Source organism: Solanum verrucosum, unplaced genomic scaffold, assembly GCF_900185275.1.
Source record: "Solanum verrucosum unplaced genomic scaffold, falcon-dt-bn FXZP01000252.1, whole genome shotgun sequence".
Lineage (NCBI taxonomy): Eukaryota > Viridiplantae > Streptophyta > Magnoliopsida > Solanales > Solanaceae > Solanum > Solanum verrucosum.
Genome location: NW_026019988.1, coordinates 6,308,337 through 6,331,872, shown reverse-complemented (window position 1 = coordinate 6,331,872; position 23,536 = coordinate 6,308,337). Strand labels below are relative to the sequence as shown.

General features: G+C 34.3%; 2 protein-coding genes, 1 long non-coding RNA gene and 3 pseudogenes across 3 annotated transcripts in view; 4 read left to right on the top strand and 2 right to left on the bottom strand.

Annotated features, from left to right (window-relative positions):
• Positions 1-14,887, top strand: part of LOC125818758 (disease resistance protein RPP13-like) — a 74,480-nt pseudogene extending 59,593 nt beyond the window's left edge.
• Positions 1-20,979, top strand: part of LOC125818744 (disease resistance protein RPP13-like) — a 43,381-nt gene extending 22,402 nt beyond the window's left edge. The window contains exon 3 of the mRNA XM_049498256.1: positions 20,430-20,979. Coding sequence (XP_049354213.1) covers positions 20,430-20,966 — 537 coding nt within the window. The 3' untranslated portion in view covers positions 20,967-20,979. The remainder of the gene's footprint in view (positions 1-20,429) is intronic.
• Positions 1-23,536, top strand: part of LOC125818771 (disease resistance protein RPP13-like) — a 48,400-nt pseudogene that overhangs the window by 13,815 nt on the left and 11,049 nt on the right.
• On the bottom strand, positions 1,785-5,406 carry LOC125818765 (uncharacterized). The gene is made up of 6 exons (XM_049498286.1): positions 5,249-5,406; positions 4,585-4,650; positions 3,265-3,339; positions 2,629-2,752; positions 2,421-2,543; positions 1,785-2,265 (listed from the first exon to the last, which is right to left on the bottom strand). The coding sequence occupies exons 1-6, from the start codon at positions 5,404-5,406 to the stop codon at positions 2,122-2,124; spliced, it is 690 nt and encodes a 229-aa protein (XP_049354243.1). The 3' UTR covers positions 1,785-2,121.
• On the bottom strand, positions 14,933-22,130 carry LOC125818777 (uncharacterized). Its single transcript, XR_007442418.1, has 3 exons — positions 22,095-22,130; positions 20,671-20,822; positions 14,933-15,362 (listed from the first exon to the last, which is right to left on the bottom strand). It is a non-coding gene; the product is annotated as an uncharacterized LOC125818777 (long non-coding RNA).
• LOC125818769 (disease resistance protein RPP13-like) lies at positions 19,186-19,909 on the top strand (annotated as a pseudogene).

Here is a 23,536-nt window from a genome sequence, read left to right as displayed (position 1 = left end):
TAGTGTGTGGAATTGATTCGAAGAGAACTTTTTTTTTTTGGATTCGATGCAAAAATGATTTTGTGATGACCTAATTAATTGTTCCAATGTTTGTTATCTTGTTTATCCACATTGAAGATAACTAGTTTAGTGTAGATGTGTTCCATGTGTGCATCACATTACATAAAATATATAGTTGTAATTCGAAGATTAATAAGAAAATAATAAGGTAGACTTAATTCTCTCCATATATATTTTCCCACGAGTTAAAGAAGCTTTAATACATATTTCAAGAATCAAGAAGCAGTGAGATATTACAAAAAAAAAATTGTACCTTTCGCTTGGCTTGCATCTTTGTCCTTTTTGATAATGGCTTGCCTTGTCTAGTCATAATTTTTTTCTCAGAAACCACATGGTCATGTTTCAAGCACCCCTAGACTACGATCGAAATTTCAGAGACACTTTAACTAAATTAAAGTCCTATTATCCTTGAACCCATTTTTTTGGTAATTTGTACACCTTTTTGGTTTACGTGGCATCCAAATATATCCCACGTGCCTCAATTGTCTGGTGTCATGGAGTGTGTCACTTAAGCCAAATAGTGTACAAAATTACAAAAAGAATGAATTCCGGACTGGGTAGTAGGATCTTAATTTAATTAAGATATATCTCTATAATTTCGATCATAGTCTAGGGGTACTTGTCTCTTATCCCAATTTTAATCACATAAGTGGACACACTATATACTCTCACATTTATGTCTTACTACTTCTGAGTGTATTCCAATATACAGCCCCCCCCCCCCCCCTCTTATTTTCAATCAAAAGTAGTATTCCTGAAGATGGCTGATGCCTTTCTGTCATTTGTAGTTCAAAAATTGGGTGATCTTCTAATACAGGAAGTTTTCATGCTTACAAGTCTGAGAGATGAAGTTAAATGGCTGAAGAATGAGCTACTCTTCATGCAGTCTTTCCTCAAAGATGCAAAACAAAAGCAATGTGGAGATCAAAGAGTTCAACAATGGGTGTTTGAGATCAACTCTATTGCTAATGATGTTGTTGCTATACTCAAGACTTATAACTTCGAGGTTGGTAAAAGTGATGACATTGGATTTGCTAGTTGTCTCAAGAAATATATTCTACAATGTCGCCAAGATGCCAAGGAGATCCAATCACTCAAGCAACGAATCATGGATATCTCGCGCAGACGAGAGACTTATGGTATCACAAATATCGATAATAATGCTGGAGAAGGTCCAAGCAATCAGCCTTCCATGGTTACAACATTGAGGAGAACTAACTCCTACGTGGATGATCAGGGTGACATTTTTGTTGGATTTCAGGATGTTGTAGAAAGATTGTTGAAAATTGTTTTTAGTTACTGCAGTAGACTTTAGTATAAGTTGCTAGGTTTAAGATTTTTGAATTTTAAATTATACAGATTTTGTGTTTAAGTTGGTTACTTCCAGTTGTTTTTTTTTTTTTCTCAAATCTCTCAAGGTAGAGATAAAATATGGGTACATACTACCTTTCTCAGATCCCACTTATGGGATTACGTTGGGTATGTTGTTGTTGAAGTTTTCACTAGTCCAAATCAAATGTCATTGTAATAGGCTCGTAGCTTTTATACCTTTATAAAGGTTGTTCATTTGATCCCAAGATCCAAATAAGGCTACAAAGTCAATGTCTTGGTACTTGGTCGAATAAGTGTATCTTAAGATTATCCAGTTAACAATCAAAGACACTGACAATCAGAATATCCTCTATGCACAATGCAGCTATGTAATAAAGCTCACAACTCGATTGAGGCTGCAACATGTAATTTGTTTTGTTTATTTTATGACACGAGATGATATCATGAATCTACAAGCATATTCATACTGAATTGCATGACTACTACAGAGTTCTGAGCATAGCTTCATGGTGATAGCTGAGGCAGAAGGTCATCGTAATTTAGGTATCCTATGTTCAAAATTCTGCAAAACTTGATGAATGGCACACTGGCAAATTGCAGTCAGACTGTCGAGACATAAAATGGGTCTCCAGCAGTCCAAGCCATTACATTTGCGGAAAGAAATGGATTTTTCAGATCAAAACTATTTCCGCTATCCTGCTAAGCCTGAAGTTTGAGCAGAAACTAACATCAGCTGATGATCATCTTGTTCAGGAATTCAGCTTGCTCAGGAAAGTATTCCGACAGTTCATCTTTGGTCACCCAAACAGGATCATCACATTTTCTAATATCAAATTTGTTGGCTGCAATAACTTGGGATTTGAAGAAGAAGCGCTGCCACAATAAAATATATAGAATATATACATAAGAAGCACAAACTTTGCAGAAGCTATCAGGGAATTTCCCTCCCTTCGTCCCCACTCCCTGTGGGATGACAGAATTTCTTACTGTCCTTTTCTTCAATAATTCAATAATTAAAATGTACAAACCTTCATTGACGGGATTTTCTTGTCTTCGGTGGATTGCATGACCATATGACCCATAGGGGCATTTCCAACAAAATATGTATGTGAAAGATCTCCAATGAAAGATTCTAGGGCAGACTCAGCACACTGCAAATAGTTGCAACTTATATTTCATTTTTCTAACCATAATTACTAAATCACCAAAGAAATGGAGTGAATAAATACTATTTACCTTGCGCAAATTCTCTTCAGACTCATAAACTTTTTCAGGGAAATGCCAGACAGGCTTTCCACTACCTTGTGTGGTACCATGGACTAGAAGATAGAGTCTCCTGTCTAGTGCTCGATGTAATGACCTTATGCATATCAACAAAATTTCATAATCAGTAACATGAAATACTAACCAGCAGAAGGAAACAAAAGCTTTGAATGTCTGTTGACATGTTCAGGAATATGCAAAGGTTTTGTATAGGGTTAGTACCTTTTAGTGAATTTTGACCAAGTGATAAGTTGAAGAACAGATGCAACCTTTATTTTGTGAGGTAAAGCGGGTGAAGAAGGCATATAAAGAGGGGGGGGAGCAACAGTAGCTCTCCATTCTTAATATTAAATACTTACACAATGCGCAATTAGACAAATCTCATTTAACTAACACATCAATTACTTCGAGACAATATTAAGGCATTTCAACATCAAAAATTTAGTTATGGTAAACAATTAGAAGTCAATTATCATCTATTGTCAGGAAATACGAGTCTGCTGAATTTAGGTAAAGCAACTCTTGAAAGAAAAATATCTTCTAGTGCAATGTCCATATTCAAATTCTTGTCTAATGTTTGACAAAAGTTAGAAGTCCAAGCTTTGGTACCTTTGATCATTAGTCTTATCTGCTTCTGAGGTTCGAGGAGCTGGTTTATAATCAATTTGATAATCACCTTTTCCCCTGCATGTAAAATATAGATGTAACCGTGCCACTGGACCATGTGACATTTGACACTAGACAGAACAGTATGTGATAGCATGTTCAAGAAGAACCATGTACATAATTAATGGCTAATAAGGAAGAATGCATGAAAGAAAAGGCAATAATACTACACAAGCCAAGGAGTAAAAATCAATTGGGTCATACTGCTAAAAGAGGGGACAGTGTTTACTCTCCAACATGTGTACTGTTGCATGAAGAGATCTCAATTTCTTAAACCGTGATCTATGAAATTAGGCCATTTTTACCATCATGTACTTTTTCTGAAATGAAAGTAAAGTTTTTAAATTGTAAATGGTCTAAGATAGTAGTGCTCACTGCTCAGCACCAAAGGGTATTCTCCAAGTTACAGAAACCAATTTCGCAAAACCAAGTTACTTCAGAAAGCTAGATAGTCAAGAGTAAAATATTGGTAAAATAAGGAAAACCTTGAAATCTCTCCATGATTGTGCCATTAGTTTTCGTGGGACATAATGAATGTGTTTTATTTAGTATTTCTGACAGGTTCCATGCCTGTTGCAATGAGCTCTTTTTCCTCAACTGTTTTACCCACTTCTTTATTCAGTTGTGAGTACAAATCCTTCCTTTTAACTGTTAATGGTAGTTTAAAAAGAGAACTTGACCTGGAAAGAATATTTTCCCATATTTTCTAATTCAGGAGTTCTGAAAACTAGCAAAATACCTCTAGTGCTGGATTCCAGAACTTAAAGTCTTAAACCATCCAAGGAAAACAAAAAAGCACTAAACTACAAACGTAAACAAGGAGTTACTAATATTTATTTTGCAAAATTTATCACCCATCCAAATTTTGAACTTATGGTTTATTTCTTGGTTATTTTCTTTATCATGGACGGCATCAACCCATGCTGCTCATACCCTTTTTTAATCACTGTATGCAGAACAGAGATTATTCTTCTCGGAAGAAGAATCATCTTACACCAAGATCTCTCATTTAGACAAACTCTATTTCTAGAGTAAAGAAGAATGCTCAGAAAATCTACAAAACTTTTCGACTTTTATGATCTCTTCATGCTATTCAACTCCTAAATCAATTTCACTGGTCTATTATGTTTAAACTTATTTCATGCATCCTATGCACACTCTTCATACCATCATCAGCTAATATTTCATAAATGAAGATACATAATTCACAAAAAAAGGTATTAAATGGCAAGGTGTAATTCAAGCAATGCAACAGAAATGTACCTGGTATCAGACTTCTTCAGAAAACTTTCTGGATACTCTCGCCGATATTGCTGCCTCCCACGAAACCTATAAAAGAAATTAATAATAAAATTACTGCAATCAACTAAACACCGATTACGTTAAACAATCATCTACATTGTCATTCGCCAACTCTTGTTCATGAACCTTTGCTCTTTTTTATCCTTCTCATTTTCTCCTTTTGCTGACATCTTAGTTACCAACCCATTCTATAACCTCATATTCTCAACTTCATTATACACATTATCTCCTAGCATTAGAAAGCACTGCAAAAGTTTGGACAAAAGAAACTCAATTCTTTCTTGGATATACTTCATCAAACTTACAAAATAGAGAAGATTCATGAAGTTGACCTGACTAATTTGGGATTGAGGCATAATTATTGTTTTTAGTACTATTTTTCTCAAGCAAACATATCAAAGTACCCCTTAATCCCTAATTAACCATCACAGTTTCTGGAAAGCGAAAAAAATAATTTTGATCATTCTATTATACGAACCAGCATTTATATGATTTAGGAACGATAGTACACCCGTATAAGCTAATGAACTTATTGCTCTAAAAGTAAATCATTGTAATTGGATTACAAAAGGCTTGATTACATTTCGATTTCGTGCAACAATTGAACAGAAAAAGAAAAACTTACGAAAATTCTTGAAAAGCATATACAGTAGGATCGATTTTGGGAACCACTTCCGGTAATCTTTCGAAGAGCACTGAAGCGACAATTTTATCATTGTTGGATGAAGAAAACCATCGTTTACCTATCGCAGATCGACCCACAGATGAACAGCACCTCTGCATTTTCAAAAACCCTAAAAACCCAAACTCCAAGTACTGAAAGTGAAATGAAATTTCTCGGGTTGAAATTTATAGGCTTGGGATTCAGATTGGAATTTATGGGCTTGGGACTTGGGTTGAAGTATGAAATTTCAGTAAAGATTATTAAACTTATCTATTCTTTAAGTACTGATTTTTCAGCTTATAAGTAATTTTAGTTTGATCAATCGTTGTATTATTGTATCTCTATCATATTTTAGTATTGCTTGATCAAAGGCGGTGAAATTTTCATTTGTTGCGTGAAGTATATATTATTTTCATATTGCTTTTATTACATATCTTATTGTAAAGCTTAATTAGTTCTCACTTCATATTCATGTATTGATTCAGTTGAGTTGCTTTCGGTTCTTCATTTCATGTATTAATTCATGTATTATTTGTTAATTCAGTTGAGTTGTTTTCAGTCCTTCAGTTCATGTATTATTTAGGGGAGAGCCAGATGGTCATAAATACAAGCAATATGGTTCCGAAAAAGGTCAGAAACTTATTTTTCGATATGAATTTCAAGTATGGAGAACCAAGGTCCAGCGGGAGAATTCTATCTCTTAGCCATCAATGAGAGTTAAGATTCTTCCTTGGAATGTAAATCAATGGGGGGTTGATGTCATAGTTTTAGTTGAGACAAAACTCAAGAGATCAATTGATAACATACTGCAGAGCATATGGAGCAACAGATGGATGGGGGTAATTCAGAAAGAAGCTCAGGGGAGCAGTGGGGGATACTAATTCTATGGGATAAAAGAGTTTGGAATGGGGATAATGTGTTTTGTCAAGTATAAGTGTCAATACTAGTTGATCCTATTTAGTGGTGTACAAAACCGAATCGAATACCGAACCAAATCGTAAACCGAGTCAAACCGGAAAACAAACCTGACTAGTGGTTTGGTTTGACTTGGTTGGTATTGGAAAAAAAAAACTCAACTATATTTGGGTTGGTTTGGTTTTAACTAAAAAAAACAACCCGAGACCAAACCAACCCGACATTATATATGTAATTTTAAAATTTTATTTTATAAATAAAAATATTTACTTTGATATAATTTTAAAATATTTCTTATACTATTTCATAGTTTTTATCTTTTAATATATTATTTCAAGTTTAAAACTTAGAATTCAGAATAGTCCAATATAGATTATAGTTCATAGATGTTGATAATTATAATAAAACTTAAATCAAAATTAAATTAATATTAATGCAAAAAGAAAATCAATTCAACATTGATTTAGACGATTAAAATACATTGGTTTAGACAATTAAATACATAATCTAATTTTAATTTTCCTTAAATATTTAGTAATGTAACTAATACTTATTAAACTTATTTTAGCATGATTTAGTACTTTTAAATTATGATCATTTTCATTATGATTTTGCAATATTTATTTTATATGATAATTTCATTCTTATTTTTTTACTGAATATTTTAGTGTCATCAGTACTCATCTCATATTATATGTTATTTTCTTAAGAAACACCTTAGATAATTGTATTTTGGTTGGACTAAAGAAATATTTGGAGCACAAGTTAATTATATGTTTATATGCAAACTTTACCGAAAAAATCGAAAAATCTGAAGAAAAAAAATCTGAGGTTTATTAGTTTGATTTGATTTATAAATTTAAAAATTCGACACAATGGTTTGGTTTGGTATTTGAAAAACCCGAACCAACCCGAGGTTGAAAAAACCTAAATTTTATTAGTTTAGTTTGGTTTATAAATTAAAATTTTTTACACAAATGATTTGGTTTGATATTTGAAAAACCCGAACCAACCCGGCCATGTACACCCCTAATTCTATTGATGACAAAATTGATTTTCTTGCAAGATTAATTTGTGTCCATCTAGCGTTGACACTTAGTGTCACGCCCCGAGCCTACACCCTGGACGTGACATGTGTTGGGTATTAATTGCCCTGAGTTTCTTATCATAAATAGGTTTTAATATTGTATAAATTATAGGAACCACATATTATAAGTACTAAATAACATCTTATCCCTTCTAGTTTTCTATTTACCAAATATCCCTTAAAAATGATGTTTGCGGGATACATAGCATTGTGCACGGGATACATTAGGTTTGATACATTCCACATAGCGGGATACATAGCGTTGTGCACGGGATACATTAGGTTTGATACATTCCACATAGCGGGATACATAGCATTGTGCACGGGATACATAGCGTTGTGCACGAGATACATAGCGTTTGATACATTCCACATAGCGGGATACATAACGTTGTGCACGGGATACATGCGGGATACATAGGTAAATAAGGGATTTTTGAAATAAGTAGGGATAAATGGATATTAAGGTAAGTAAATGAGTGTAGTTAAGTAATTTGTCCTTTAATATTTGGCTAATCCTTTTCTTGTAGGAAAAGGTTTAGGACTTTATAAATAGAGTTTGTTCCTTCTAACTTACTCAGCATTCACAATGTAGTCCTAGGGTTTTGAGAGTTTCGATTATGGGGGAGAATTTGTGAACCTCCTTGTAGTCCGAGTGAATTGGTTGAGGTTGTTTCTCTCTATATTTTGTACTCTCATATTTATATAGATGTAGGTTGATTGACCGAACCACATTAAATCTTTGTGTCTTTTGGTATATTTCTCGTTTGTCTTCTTACTCGTGGTCTTTTGAAGTTTGCTTTGCTAGTTTCCGCATGACACCTAATTATTTTCGATCCTAACACGATGATGCAACAAGTAAGGCATATTGCTTGTATTTTGAGCATTGGTCGCTAAACCTCAAATCATTTTGTTTGTTTTCCAATTGGAGCTAGGTAGGGTCGAGAGGATTCATTTGTGGAAAATTATATAGTTTATACATTGTTAAAATAAATATATTTTATGTATATATATGGTAGAATTGATTTCTTCGTGTATTTACTTCTTCATATCATATTTTAAACTAATGAAAAGTCGGATTCTGTCAATGTGATATCTACACAAGGAAATCACAAATGTAACTTGTTGGTTTTCTTTTTTCTGTGTTTCAAAATACAGTTAACCTACATGTTAAAAGTGGAACACAACACGAAAGTTATAAACAAGAAAGCTTCCACTATAGAAATATTAATAATAGTGGTAACATATACCCCAACAAGGGGGAATTATATTACTACTAGTGAAACAAAGCAATTAGGAAAAAAAAAGGCCAATATGGCTTCATTCTTGATTCTACACTTAGAGTTTGCCAAATGAGTGAGCAAGATAAGTGGCAGGTTCAGATTGCTCGTAATCTGAACGATCATCTGGGAAATGATCGTGCTGATCAGGACCACCCACCACAGCCCCCACTAGTATGTTCGGGTTTGGTGAATGTGAATTCATCACACTGAAACCAGACCTGCATTGTATCTTTGCTGGATGGTTCGCGATTGAGCATCCCCTGTGATGAATCCTCTGTGGGTACCTAGCTCCATGTATGATATTTTTAGTGGATTGTCTCCTAACAAATAGTCGTACACCTGCGCGTTCAACAAAAAAAGGAACGAGGCTTAACTTTTATGCACCGATTAAATCCTCTTGTCCATCACACCAAACGATCCCTGAGGGTTTGCTATATACTTAAAACATTTCACTTTCATTGCTCTAATTTTTGAAAATGGGAACACTTTGATTTTCTCTTATTCATCCACATTTGTGTTTGACATGTTTGACAATATTATTTCTTTTTATTATGTGAACCATTGGACAATAGTACATATAATTATTACTTTAAGACTTTTCTCCGTAGATATTTTCCCACAAGTTGTATAATGGTTGTTGAATAAGCTTTAATACATATTTCAACAATCACACAAGTGGATCCTTTGAAACTATGAGAGAAGGAGATCTAGAATTTCACCTTCGTGATCTATTGAAAGAACGCAAATACCTTGTGGTGGTTGATGATGTATGGCAGAGAGAAGCATGGGAAAGTTTGAAAAGAGCATTCCCGGATGGCAAGAACGGCAGCAGAAAGGATCTTCACGATGTATCTTCTCAAAAATTTCGATAATTTTGAATCAAAACTGAAAGGATCTTCAATGACTTGGAGAATAATTTTGAAACTCAAAATTTTCAACAATTTTGAATCAGAATTGAAAGGATCTTCAATGAACTGGGAGAAGAATTTTGAATCTCAAAATTTTCGACAATCTTGAATCAAAATCGAAAGGATAATCGATAAACTTGAAAATTCACAAAAGAAATTGTTTGTCCAACAACAATTCCATCACTTTTGTATCCTTCATAACTCACCTTGCTTATCCAAAATTTCGACAAAAGTTTTTATGAAACAGAGAGAACGATGAACAAGAAGAAGAAATTTAATTTTTGAATTTTTTGGCTAGTTACACTATATGATTGAATTCTTGACAATAATTTGGAATAGTATAGCACAATTTATGAGATCTTAATTTAATTTTTAGTTTTTTTCCTTAATTAGTGCAACAGATAAATACTATAAGATCTTAATTTGATTTTTCAGCTTTGTTTTTCCTTAATAAGTGCAACAGATTGATACATAATGTATCAACAATAATGTATCCGGATTCTTGTATCCGAAATGCCTAAAAAACATGAGATTTGTGTAATTAGAAAAATAATAGGGATAGAAGATAATTTAAGTTTTACGCTATGAGATTTATGTAAGTTATACATAAAGAAAATTTATTTGCTTAATTGATTCTCGTAATTTTTCATAATAATTTCTTCTTCTTCCATTGATTATCAGGCTTTTAATAAAGATTCTTTTCTGAGTTGTTTGTTTTTTTTCATTTGTTATTGATAAAGTATGTCTGCTTCATCACGTATGGAATTGATTTAATTTGCGTTTTAGTTGCATTGATATTCTTTATTACATAAAGAATAATTTTCTTTTCTATTTTTTTTTATAAGATATAAATAATCTTAATTATTATTCTGAAAAAAAATAATGTTACATGTGCATCAATAAAGCCATACGTAGAAGTAAATAAATACAGTATATTTTGTATGTATCATTATAACTTCTTTTTTTTTTTTTTGGCATAATTTTAAAGAGCAAGTTCAAAGTTGCTATCTAAAACTTACTCAAAAAAAATAATTAAAAAATAGAAGATAAATATTCGTAGAAAAAAAAAATTAGAAATGATAAAAGTTTTTATAATTTATTTATGGACAAGATATTATATTGTTATGACTTATGAATTATAATCATGGTATTGTTATTTTTCTTATGAAATATTAATTATCTAAATCATATTTAAAATTTTATTTTAATCAATTAATTCTTAGTCATTAATTTTTACCTATGGCATGTGTTCTCACACCAAGCAAGAACTTGGGGGAATGGAGAGAAAAGAAATGGAGAGGAGCCGGATCTGAATACGTCCATACCTTGACATGGGTGACATTCAAGTATTCAATCCAAAAAAGAAGAAGATATTTTTCTTTTATTATATGCTTTTGAAATAAACCTGTAATGACACTTCCACGAATTATAAAAAGAGTTTTTCTAACTCTATTTTATATAATTTATTTTTACAAAATTTCTTACATTACATTAAGGCTGGGCACCGGAACGGGTTGTACCGGTACCGTTCCGGTCCTTTCCAGTCCGGTAGTATTCGGGACGGGATGGGATACATTGAACCGGTACACGGAACAGAACGGTATCATGATTTGGTACCGGTATACCAGTACCGGTTCATTCCGGTTCCGTTCCGGTCCCGGTAAATCATTTTTAATTAAAATAAAAAATAATATTTTTGTCATTATTTACTTTTATTAGCATTTCTTTTTTGTTTATTTAATTTTTTAAAATTACAAACTTAAGTTATTTAACTTACAAGTTATAAGTATAACTTAATAACTTATAAACTTCAAAAGATTCAAATCTTTAAAACTTATAACATAACTACATAAGCTCAAAAACTTTTTTTAAAAAAACTTTATTAAACTTAACTTACAAACTTATATAAAAAAATTTAAAAAAATATCTTTAAAATAAACTTAAGTAAAATTATTATAAATTTTAAAACTTAAATACTATAAACTAATATAACTTAGAAAAATAAAAAAAACATTCATATTTTCGTCATTCAAAATAACTCAAAAAAAATAATTATTTTTTGAAAGAGCTATATGTGCCGTCCCGTTTATCCCATCCCGTTCCGTTCCGGTTCTATCCCGGTATATAGTGGGACGGGACGGAACTGAGCCTCCATCCCGGTAGTTCCGGTCCGGTTCATCCCGGTACCGGTCAACAACCCGGTCAAACCGTCCCGTTCCGGTCCGATACCGGTTCGTTCCAGTCCAGTGGTCTCATTCCGGTCCGGTGCCCAGCCTTACATTACATGGACTCAATGGACGAATTTGGTGACACACAATAAGATAAGGATATTAGAAACATGAGTTGGGACTGTATAAATTTACTATAATAATAGGGGTCAAACGTGCAATGCACGTTTCGAAGACTAGTTAATTAATAAGGTATATATTGATAAATATGTATATATGTAAGGGATATTTTAGTCTTAAAAAACTAATTTTAGCTTCTTCCCAACAGTAGAAAAACTGTTTCTGCTTTCATTTAAAAGCAATTTTAAGAATTTGTCAAACACTTAATTTTAAAAAAAAAAGTACTTTTGACCTCGCAACAACAATTCCAAACAGGCTCTAAGTAGAGTTTCTGAAATGTTTTTTCCTAATTTTTATGCAAGAATTAACCATAAAGTGTTCTGCTTGTTTGAATTAATTAGTAAAAAAAACAATTTTTTATATTAAGGAGTACTGTGGAATTTGCTTTAGTCAGAGAGCGCTTCCCCTCAAATGAGCCCTATGCAGCATAAATTCGAGATAATTGAGCTCTAGCGGGTACCAGACATCGAGGGGGAGATCAGAAAAAAAATACAACTACAATAAAATACCAAACTTAAAAAACAATTTACATATAACTCACCCAGCATTACATGATTATCATATGATTTTTTATATAGTTCGACTGTAATTTTGAATTTCAACGAACTAAAATTAAAAATTCAGTCCCAAAACTAATTCAAATTTTACCCAAATAATATGAAATTTTATGTTATTAGTCTCGTCGACGTTTCAGTTCTTTTGAGAAATCACCAATTCAAAACAAAATTCGTTTTCAGCAAATCAATTTTGAGATCTTGACCTTCAAGCTCTTACAAAATCTTTATGGAAAAACCTCCAAGGCTGAATTTGAATTAATTTGTGCTGACTTAAAGAATATTTTATTTCTTCTCTTCAAAGTTACAAAACACATCTTTATTTTTTCCTATAGATTCCCCTAACAAGGATAGTTAAAAAGAAAAGAAAGGTATCTATAATTTAAAGATGAAATTTGAACGTACTAAATTTAAAATTTCCCATTTTACTGTTAATAATATGATTTTATAACCATATTGATATCATGAAAATTTTTAAACCATATATTTTAAAAATCTTCTAGTCCTGATTAAAATGGCGTACCTAGTCAAACATGTTTCGATAAAATAAAGCAAATGGAATATTACTAATTAGCTAATTAGCTAAAAGTGATTGAGGTGGAGGAACAATTAAACCAACTCTTCTGAATAATAAAATTTAATCTAATATGATAGTATGTCTTTTTAAATAAAGTATAAAGTACAGAAATATCGTGATATTTGACCCAGGGGACTTATTGCCGAGGGCCTTTTTGAAACAACATTTACCTCCACGAGGTAGGGGTACGGTCTGCATACATTTTGCCCTCTCCAGACCCTACTTGTTGTTGTTGTTTGCCCTTTCCAGACCCTGGGGGACTTGTGCATTGGGACATAATTTCTTGTCTAAACACACAACTTGTGCCAATGAAGCAGTGGCCAAGCCACATATAGCTTAGGGTGTTCGATCAGACATCTTTCGTCGAAAAATTATACTATGTATATAAGAAATTATACAAAATATATAACTTAAAACTTATTTTTCATACATATATACTAAATCTTGAACATAACTTGTGTCATGCAACTTTTGGCTTCACCACTACACTGAGCATAACTTGTGTAATGCAATTTTATATTCTTGGCTTGCACTTAGTAGAGAATATATACTTTTAGAACTTTTTTAACCATTAAATACTGAATTCCATGTTAACAATATTCATCACTTATCAAACTCTCAATATTCATCTCTCAAATATTAGTTTCCATACACACTACTTCTTCTTCTTCTTTTCAACCCTAAAAATGGCTGATGCCTTTGTGTCATTTGCAGTTCAAAAATTGGGTGATTTCCTCGTACAAAAAGTTTCACTGAGAACAAGTCTGAGAGATGAAGTTACATGGATGAGAAATGAGTTACTCTTCATGCAGTCTTTCCTCAAAGATTCAGAACTAAAGCAATGTGTAGATCACAGAGTTCAACAATGGGTGTTTGAAATCAACACTATTGCTAATGACGCTGTTGCTATACTCGAGACTTACAGTTTCGAGGCTGGTAAAGGTGATAGTCGTCTCAAGGCTTGTGCTTGCATCTGTAGGAAGGAGAAGAAATTCTACAATGTTGCCGAGGAGATTCAATCACTCAAGCAGCGAATCATAGATATCTCTCGCAAGCGAGAGACTTATGGTGTTACAAATATTAATAATAATTCAGGAGAAGGTCCAAGTAATCAGGTTACAAAATTGAGGAGAACTACCTCATATGTGGATGATAACATTTTTGTTGGCTATCAGGATGTTGTACAAACATTGCTAGCTGAACTTCTCAAAGCAGAGCCTGGTCGAAGTGTCCTCTCCATTTATGGCATGGGCGGATTGGGCAAGACCACTCTTGCGAGAAACCTCTACAACAGTCCTGATATACGCAATAGCTTCCGTACACGCGCTTGGATATGTGTCTCTCAAGAGTACAACACAATGGATCTTCTTCGGAATATCATAAAATCCATCCAAGGTTGCACTAAGGAAACTCTAGATTTGTTGGAAAGGATGGCAGAAAGAGATCTTGAAATTTATCTACGTGATCTATTGAAAGAACGCAAATACCTTGTGGTGGTTGATGATGTATGGCAGAGAGAAGCATGGGAAAGTTTGAAAAGAGCATTCCCAGATGGCAAGAATGGCAGCAGAGTCATTATTACCACGCGCAAAGAGGATGTCGCTGAAAGAGCAGACGACAGAGGTTTTGCTCATAAACTTCGTTTCCTAAGTCAAGAAGAAAGTTGGGATCTCTTTCGTAGGAAACTACTTGATGTTCGATCAATGGTTCCAGAAATGGAAAGTCTAGCTAAGGATATGGTGGAAAAATGTGGAGGCTTACCTCTTGCAATTGTTGTATTGAGCGGGCTACTTTCGCATAAAAAGGGGCTAAACGAATGGCAAAAGGTGAAAGATCACCTTTGGAAGAATATTAAAGAAGATAAATCTATTGAAATCTCCAACATACTATCATTAAGCTACAATGATTTGTCAACTGCGCTCAAGCAGTGTTTTCTCTACTTTGGTATTTTTCCAGAAGATCGAGTGGTCAAGGCTGATAACATAACATGGTTGTGGATGGCCGAGGGTTTCATACCTAGAGGAGAAGAAAGAATGGAGGATGTCGCTGAAGGCTTCTTGAATGAGCTGATAAGACGAAGCTTGGTTCAAGTGGCTAATACATTTTGGGAAAGGGTTACTGAATGTAGGGTGCATGATTTACTCCATGATCTTGTGATACAAAAGGCATTGGAGGTAAACTTTTTTGACATTTATGATCCAAAAAGCCACTCCATATCCTCTTTATGTATCAGACATGTCATTCATAGTCAAGGAGAAAGGTACCCCTCTCTTGATCTTTCTAACTTAAAGTTGAGGTCAATTATGGTCTTCGATCCAGATTTTCGTAAGTTGAGGTCAATTATGTTCCAACATTTATATGTGTTGCACTTGGATATGCATGTTGGGAATATGCCTATAGTACCTGATACCATAGGGAGTTTGTACCACCTCAAGTTCTTAAGATTGAGAGGTATCCGTCGTCTTCCCTCTTCCATTGGCAATCTCAAGAATTTACAGACACTTTGTGTCAATGAGGGCGGACACTTTAGCCAACTACCCCTCAAGACAGCTGACCTAATAAATTTAAGACATTTAGTTGCTTCGTATTCAGAACCTCTGGTACATATAAGCAAACTCACTAGTCTTCAAGTTCTTCAAGGCGTTTGTTGTGATCAGTGGAAAGATGTAGACCCTGTTGATTTAGTCAATCTTCGAGAATTAAGCATGCATGATATTACCAAATCTTACTCACTAAACAACATTAGCAGCTTGAAAAACCTTAGCACTCTCAAATTGTATTGTTTAAATATGGAATCATTACCATCCCTTGAATTTGTTAATTGTTGTGAAAAGCTCCAGAAATTGTGTTTAGATGGGGGAATAGAGAAACTGCCTCTGTTTCCAAATTCCATCACAATGATAGCTCTTTGGAACTCAACACTGAAAGAAGATCCGATGCCTATTTTGGGAATGTTGCCAAACCTAAGGAATCTCCAATTGTTTAGAGCTTATGAAGGAAAAGAAATAATGTGCAGTGATAACAGCTTCAGTCAACTAGAGTTCCTTATTCTTGATTATCTTTGGAACCTAGAAAGATGGGATTTAGCACAAGTGCCATGCCTCTCATTAAAGATCTTCTTATCCATCGTTGTTCAAAGCTGAAGGAGATTCCAGAGAGAATGAAAGACGTGAAGCATTTCAAACATATATCTCATATGAACTCTTATTTTTGATAATAGGAAAGGTAAATATACAAACAAATCCCAATCCTACATAACTTTCTTCATTTTTTTTCTTTTTTTATATAAATAATGTTTGTGTTAAACAGGAGATGAAGCTGTTACTCGAAGACATTCAAGTTGATGAAGATGGGTTGTCCAAGCATCAATCAAGTTTCCATCACTTTACTGATTTTTTGGTTTTTGGCGTTTTTATTAGTGTGTGGAATTGATTGTAAGAGATTTTTTTTCTTTTTTTTTGGGGGGGGGGGGGGGGGGGGGATTGTATGCAAAAATGATTTTGTGATTATTTAATTAATATACATCTAGTATACAATAATATACAGCTGGTACAATAATATTACAAAACTTTTATATTTCTTTTTTACAAAAATATTGTAAAACTTGATATACAATAATTTATATATGAATATTATACAAAATTATAAGAGGTATTTATACACCCATATACAATAATGTATAATTTTATACCCTATAATACAAAACAGAATTTCGTCAAACTTTGCAACTTGATTTCTCTCAAACGGCAAGATTGAATCTTCTGAAAATTTGTGGAGAAGTATAGTGATGGTCTATCATCCCCAATAGGCCAGACATAATGAACTACAGTAGACATCTTTGCAATATAATGCACACACAAAAATATTTAAGCTAAATAAGATATAAATTTTATTTTTAAAAATGAATGACTAAAGCTTGCAAACAACAAGGTGGAGACAAACAACTTATTCTTAGAAATTAAACAATGCATATTATTTTGAATATGACAAAGCAAAGAAGCAATAAAAATTAATGCCAACATAATTAATGCTAGCATAACTTGTTTTCGAACCAACCGACAATGTATTTGGTAGGAAGGAAAATATTTTCCATACCAACTTATATTCCTCAAATTTAAGAAAAATGACTTACCTCCAAAAAGTAAGGAAAACATTTTTCAGAACTCTTTTTCAACCTCACACCTCACCTTTCCACCCTAACTCAAGTCTCGAGTTATTATCAATACTAATTCGGGATCTGACTCTTAATTCTCGATTCGGGACACGACTCCTAACCTGGATGCGAGACCTAACCCAAGAGATGGGTCTGAGTCAAATTCTGATTCGGGTGTCGAGTCCCAGATCAAAATTCTAGGTCAGATCTTGGATTGGACGTTGGGGTTTGTTCCCGAGTCAGGTGTCGGTGTGGGGTTCCAAATTGAGTGTCAGAGTCAAGTTTGGGTCAATAGTCGAGGTTTAGTCTCAGGTTAGTTGTCAAATTTGAGTCCCAGACCGGTTGTCGGGGTCGGGTGTCGTGGTTGAATTTTGATTTGAAAGTCAAGTCCTTGATAGGGATTTGGGATCAGATCCGGAGTTGGAAGTTGGCTCAAGTGTCGGGGTCAGGTCTCACATCGAGTGTTGGGGTCGAATCTTGGTTTAGATCTCGGGTTCGTGTCGAGATCGAGAACCAAAACAATCATCGGGTTCAAGATCAGGGTCAAGGTCAATGTCGAGTCTTAGGTCAGGAGTCGAGGTCAGGTCCCAATTCAGGTGTCGGGATCAGGTTTTGGATCAATTATCGGAGTTGATTTTCTAATCAGAAACTATTTTCCTAAAATGTATTTTCTAATCTCTAGCCAAAAATAAAAGTTTTTTTTTTTTCTGAAAAATGTTTTTCATTCACCAACTGAACACTAGAAAATATTTTTCATCCATCACCCAAACATGAGAAAATAAGTTAAAAACCAACTTATTTTCTAAGAAAACATTTTCCTTCATACCAAACACACCCTTAAGTCTCAATCCCAAAAAATATTGACGATTGACAATCGGTTATATTAATCATCACTATCAATATTGTTCTATTGTTAATTAAAAAGTTGATGGTAAAAAATATACCTTAAGTATCTTAATTTATCGAGTCTCATATTTGAGCTATGAGTTGAGCACTCTCACTTACAAAATGATCATCTAGGCACTCTCAAAGTCGAAGTGCTTATTTGCTAGTTGATTAGACTGAATCAAATCAAGAAAAAGAAACTCAAACAAGGATTTGGTTTAGTATTGAAGAAAAAAAAATCCATCATAATTAATTTAGTTTAGTTATAACTTAAGAAAAAGCATATCAAAATCAAACCAAAGCGATACTATATTTATATATATTTTATAAATATGTTGTACTTTAAAATATTTATTATAATTCTTAATAAATAATGGTTGTAGATGCCAAATGGTGGTATGTAATTAATGGAGGACGATGACAGTAAGTTGGATGAGGGATTTGTTGAACTGCTAACAACAGCATATCCAGTAAAATCTCACTAAGTGGGATCTGAGGAGGGTAGAGTGTACGCACACTCTACCTCCAATTTTCATGAAAATCTTTAAATAGATATCTTAACAATATTAATATTTTTTTTCTTATACAGATTAATCGTTCAGATTTATTGAAACACTAAAAAAAAAAAAAGGGGGAGGGGGGGGAGGGGTGAGAGAGATCACTATTCTGATGGAATAATTCAAAGTCAAATATTGACTATATAGAAATTATAAAGATATCATGTGCACTACAACCAAACCAATTTTAAATTTTCTGGGAATGTGTACTAATAATGTACTTGTTAATATTATTCCACATTTGATATAATTCTTTTACTAATTAATCAAAGAGAAGAAAAGTAAACTAAAATATACTTAACTCTTGAGTCAAACTTCTTCTGGCAGCAATTAACAGCTAACTTTGATTTGTCTTTTGTCCTAAAGATGGTTGATGCCTTTGTGTCATTCGCAGTTCAAAAATTGGGGGATTTTCTCATACAGGAAGCTTCCCTGCGTACAAGTCTCAGACAGGATGTGCGGTGGCTGCGAAATGAGCTGTTCTTCATGCAGTCTTTCCTTAAAGATGCAGAACAAAAGCAAGTTGTAGATCAAAGAGTTCAACAATGGGTGTTTGAGATCAAATGACGCCGTTGCTATACTCGAGACTTATAGCTTCGAGGCTAGTAAAGGTGACGACGCTAGATTTGCTAGTCGTCTAAAAGCTTACAATTGCATCTGCAAGAAGGAGACAAAATTCTACAACGTCAGCAAGGAGATCCAATCACTAAAGCATCAAATCATGGATATCTCTCGCAAACGAGAGACTTATGGTATTAGAGATATCAATAATGCAGGAGAAGGGCCAAGTAATCGCCCAAACAATCAGTATGACATGGTTAGAACATTGAGGAGAACTACCTCATATGTAGATGAGGATCACATTTTTGTTGGCTTTCAGGATGTTGTACAAACATTGCTAGCTGAACTTCTCAAAGCAGAGCTTCACAGAAGCGTCATCTCCATTTATGGTACGGGCGGATTAGGCAAGACAACTCTTGCGAGAAACCTATCCATCAGTCTTAATATAGTCTCTAGCTTCTCTACACGTGCTTGGATATGTGTTTCTCAAGAGTACAACACCATGGATCTCCTTAGGAATATCATAAAATCCATCCAAGGTTGCACCAAGGAAACTCTAGATTTGTTGGAAAAGATGACAGAGAGAGTTCTAGAAATTTACCTTCATGATCCTTTAAAAGAACCCAAATACCTTGTGGTGGTCGATGATTTATGGCATAGAGAGGCATGGGAAAGTTTGAAACGAGCGTTTCCAGATAGCAAGAACGGCAGCAGAGTTATTATTACCACACGCAAAGAGGATGTCGCTGAAAGAGCAGATAACAAAGGTTTTGTCTATAGACTTCGTTTCCTGAGCCAAGAAGAAAGTTGGGATCTCTTTTGTAGGAAACAACTTGATGTTCAGGCAATGTCTTAGCAATGGAAAGGCTAGCAAAGGAAATGGTGGACAAGTGTGGAGATTTACCTCTTGCAATTGTTGTACTAAGCGGACTACTTTCACATAAAAGGGGGTTCGAAGAATGGCAAAAGGTGAAGGACCACCTTTGGCAAAACATTAAAGACGGCTCTAGTGAAGTCTCCTGCATACTATCATTGAGCTACAACGGTTTGTCAACTGCGCTCAAGCAGTGTTTCCTGTACTTTGGTATTTTTCCAGAAGATCACGTGGTCCATGTTAATCACATATTATGGTTGTGAATGGCTGAAGGATTCGTACCAACAGGTAAAGAAATAATGGAAGATGTTGCTGAAGGCTTCTTGAATGAGCTGATAAGACGAAGCTTAATACAAGCGGCAAGAACATTTTGGGAAAAAGTTAGTAAATGTAGGATTCATGATCTACTTCGCGATCTTGCTGTACAAAAAGCATTGGAGGTAAGCTTTTTTGACATTTATGATCCAAGAAAGCACTCCATATCCTCCTTTTGTCTGAGACATTCCATTCATAGTCAAGGAAAACGGTATCTCTCACTTGATCTTTCTAACTTTAAATTGAGGTCACTTATGTTCCTTGATCCAAACTTTTTAAAGATGGGTCTTATAAAGTTCCATAATGTGTTCCAACATCTCTATGTGTTGTACTTGGAGATTCGTGTTGACAATAAGTCTATAGTACCTGATGCCATAGGAAGTTTGTACCACCTCAAGTTCTTAAGATTGAGAGGTATCTATGATATTCCCTCTTCCATTGGCAACCTCAAGAATTTACAGACACTTCTTGTCAATGACTATGGGTACTCATGCCAACTACCCTGCGAGACAGCTGACCTAATAAATCTAAGACATTTGGTTGCTCCGTATTCAAAACCTCTGAAACGTATAGGCAAACTCACAAGTCTTCAAGTTCTTAAAGGCATTGGTTGTGATCAGTGGAAAGATGTTGACCCTATTGATTTAGTCAATCTTCAATAATTAAGTATGCATTATATTAAAATTTACCTTCGTGATCTTTTAAAAGAATGCAAATACCTTGTGGTGGTTGATGATGTATGGCAGAGAGAAGCATGGGAGATTTTAAAAAGAGCATTCCCGGATGGCAAGAATGGCAGCAGAGTCATTATTACCACGCGCAATGAGGATGTCGCTGAAAGAGCAGACGACAGAGATTTTGTCCATAAACTTCGTTTCCTAAGCCAAGAAGATAGTTGGGATCTCTTTTGTAGGAAACTACTTGATGTTCGAGAAATGGTTCCAGAAATGGAAAGATTAGCTAGAGATATGGTGGAAAAGTGTGAAGGCTTACCTCTTGCGATTGTTGTATTGAGCATACTTCTTTCGCATAAAGGGGCGCTAGATGAATGGCAAAAGGTGAAAGATCACCTTTGGAAGAACATTAAAGACGATAAATCTATTGAAATCTCCAACATACTATCATTAAGCTACAATGATTTGCCAATTGCGCTCAAGCAATGTTTTTTGTACTTTGGTATTTTTCCAGAAGATCAAGTGGTCAAGGCTGAAAACATAATACTGTTGTGGATGGCGGAGGGTTTCATACCAAGAGGAGAAGAAAGAATGGAGGATATCGCTGAAGGCTTCTTGAATGAGCTAATAAGACGAAGCTTGGTTCAAATGGCTGGAGCATTTTGGGAAGAAGTTACCGTATGTAGGGTTCATGATTTACTTCGTGATCTTGCCATACAAAAGGCATTGGAGGTAAACTTCTTTGACATTTATGATCCTAAAAGCCACTCCATATCCTCTTTATGTACCAGACATGTCATTCATAGTCAAGGAGAAAGGTACCTCTCACTTGATCTTTCTAACTTAAAATTGAGGTCAATTATGTTCTTTGATCAGGATTTTTGTAATGTGTTCCAACATATAAATGTGTTTCGACATCTATATGTGTTGTACTTGTATATTAAAGAAGGTGGTGTTATACCTAATGCCATAGGGAGTTTGTACCACCTCAAGTTGTTAAGGTTGAGAGGTATTGATAATCTTCCCTCCTCCATTGGCAAACTCAAGAATTTACAGACACTTGTCGTTGTCAATGAGGACGGATCATATTGCCAACTAACCCCCAAGACAGCTGACCTAATAAATCTAAGACATTTAGTTGCTCCATATTCAGAGCCTCTGGTAGGTATAAGCAAACTCACCAGTCTTCAAGTTGTTGATGGCATCTGTTGTGATCAGTGGAAAGATGTTAACCCTGTTGATTTAGTCAATCTTAGAGAATTAAGTATGCATTATATTAACAAATCTTACTCCCTAAACAACATTAGCAGCTTGAAAAACCTTAGCACTCTCAGATTGCAGTGTAACCGTGTTGCATCTCCATTACCATCCCTTGAACTTATTAATTGTTGTGAAAAGCTCCATAAATTGTGGTTAACAGGGAGAATAGAGAAACTGCTGCATCTATTTCCAAATTCCATCACAGTGATGATTTTTGGGGGTTCAAAACTGTCAAAAGATCCGACCGATGCATATTTTGGGATTGTTGCCAAACCTAAGGAATCTCAAATTATTCGCAGCTTATAAAGGAAAAGAAATAACCTGAAGTGATAACAGTTTCAGTCAACTAAAGTTCATGTATCTTGCTATTCTTTCAAACCTAGAAAGATGGCATTTAGGCACAAGTGACATGCCTCTGATTAAAGGTCTTGGTATCCATCGTTGTCCAAAGTTTCGGCTATAATGCTTAGGATCAAAAAGAGTTGATCATCTTCAGTATCAAACCACATATGTACAACACTCATTTCTTTACATGTGAAATGAAATGGCTTAACGTCAAAAGTACCCTTAACGTATAGGAAATGGCTAAAAAATGTCCTTCTTCCACCTATTGAATCAAAAATTCTGGATCAAAAATGCCCTTAAGGTTAAGTTTAACAAAAGCTGATGTGGCATAAATGATTTTTTAAAATTAAATATGTGGCATTATTTTTATTTATCCACATGCAATTAACTAAACCCAATTTCATTCACAATCATACCCATTAACCCAAACTCATTTCTAAATGAAAGACCCAATACTTTCTTCATTTTCCTTCTCCAAAATTATTTGGAGGAATTAATAAAGTACTGATTTTCAAGATATGTTGAATTTACTTGGTTTTCAATATTCTACAGTCCCGTTTTCTAGCACAGCCTTGGACATTATACTTGTCCCACTGGCTCTCAAAATGTAACCAAATGCTTTTAGATGTAAAGCAGTGTTTCTAATTCGAGTTCCCTTTCTCCATCAACGTTACTAATTCACCTGTTTTCTGCTCTGTATGCACTTGGATGCTTGTGATAACTTGTCGCCAAGTTAGATTTTGCTGATGATGATGACCCAATTGAGATTTTTCAGTTTTTGACTTGGGATGCTTCTGATAATTCATCGCCATCTTCATGCTTTTATTAATTCACCAAGTCATTTTGGAAAAGGAAGATGAAGAAAGTGTTGGGTTTTTAAGAAATGGGTTTGGATCAATGAGTATGCTTGTGAATGAAATTGGATCTTACATGTGGACCAATAAAATAATATC

Coding starts and splice junctions, on each gene's coding strand:
- LOC125818765 (XM_049498286.1), bottom strand. CDS start 5,406: ATGCAGAGGTGCTGTTCATCTGTGGGTCGATCTGCGATAGGTAAACGA. Junction 2,753..3,264: donor GATAAGACTAATGATCAAAG/GTACCAAAGCTT, acceptor GATATGCATAAG/GTCATTACATCGAGCACTAG. Junction 2,544..2,628: donor CTGAAGAGAATTTGCGCAAG/GTAAATAGTATT, acceptor AACTATTTGCAG/TGTGCTGAGTCTGCCCTAGA.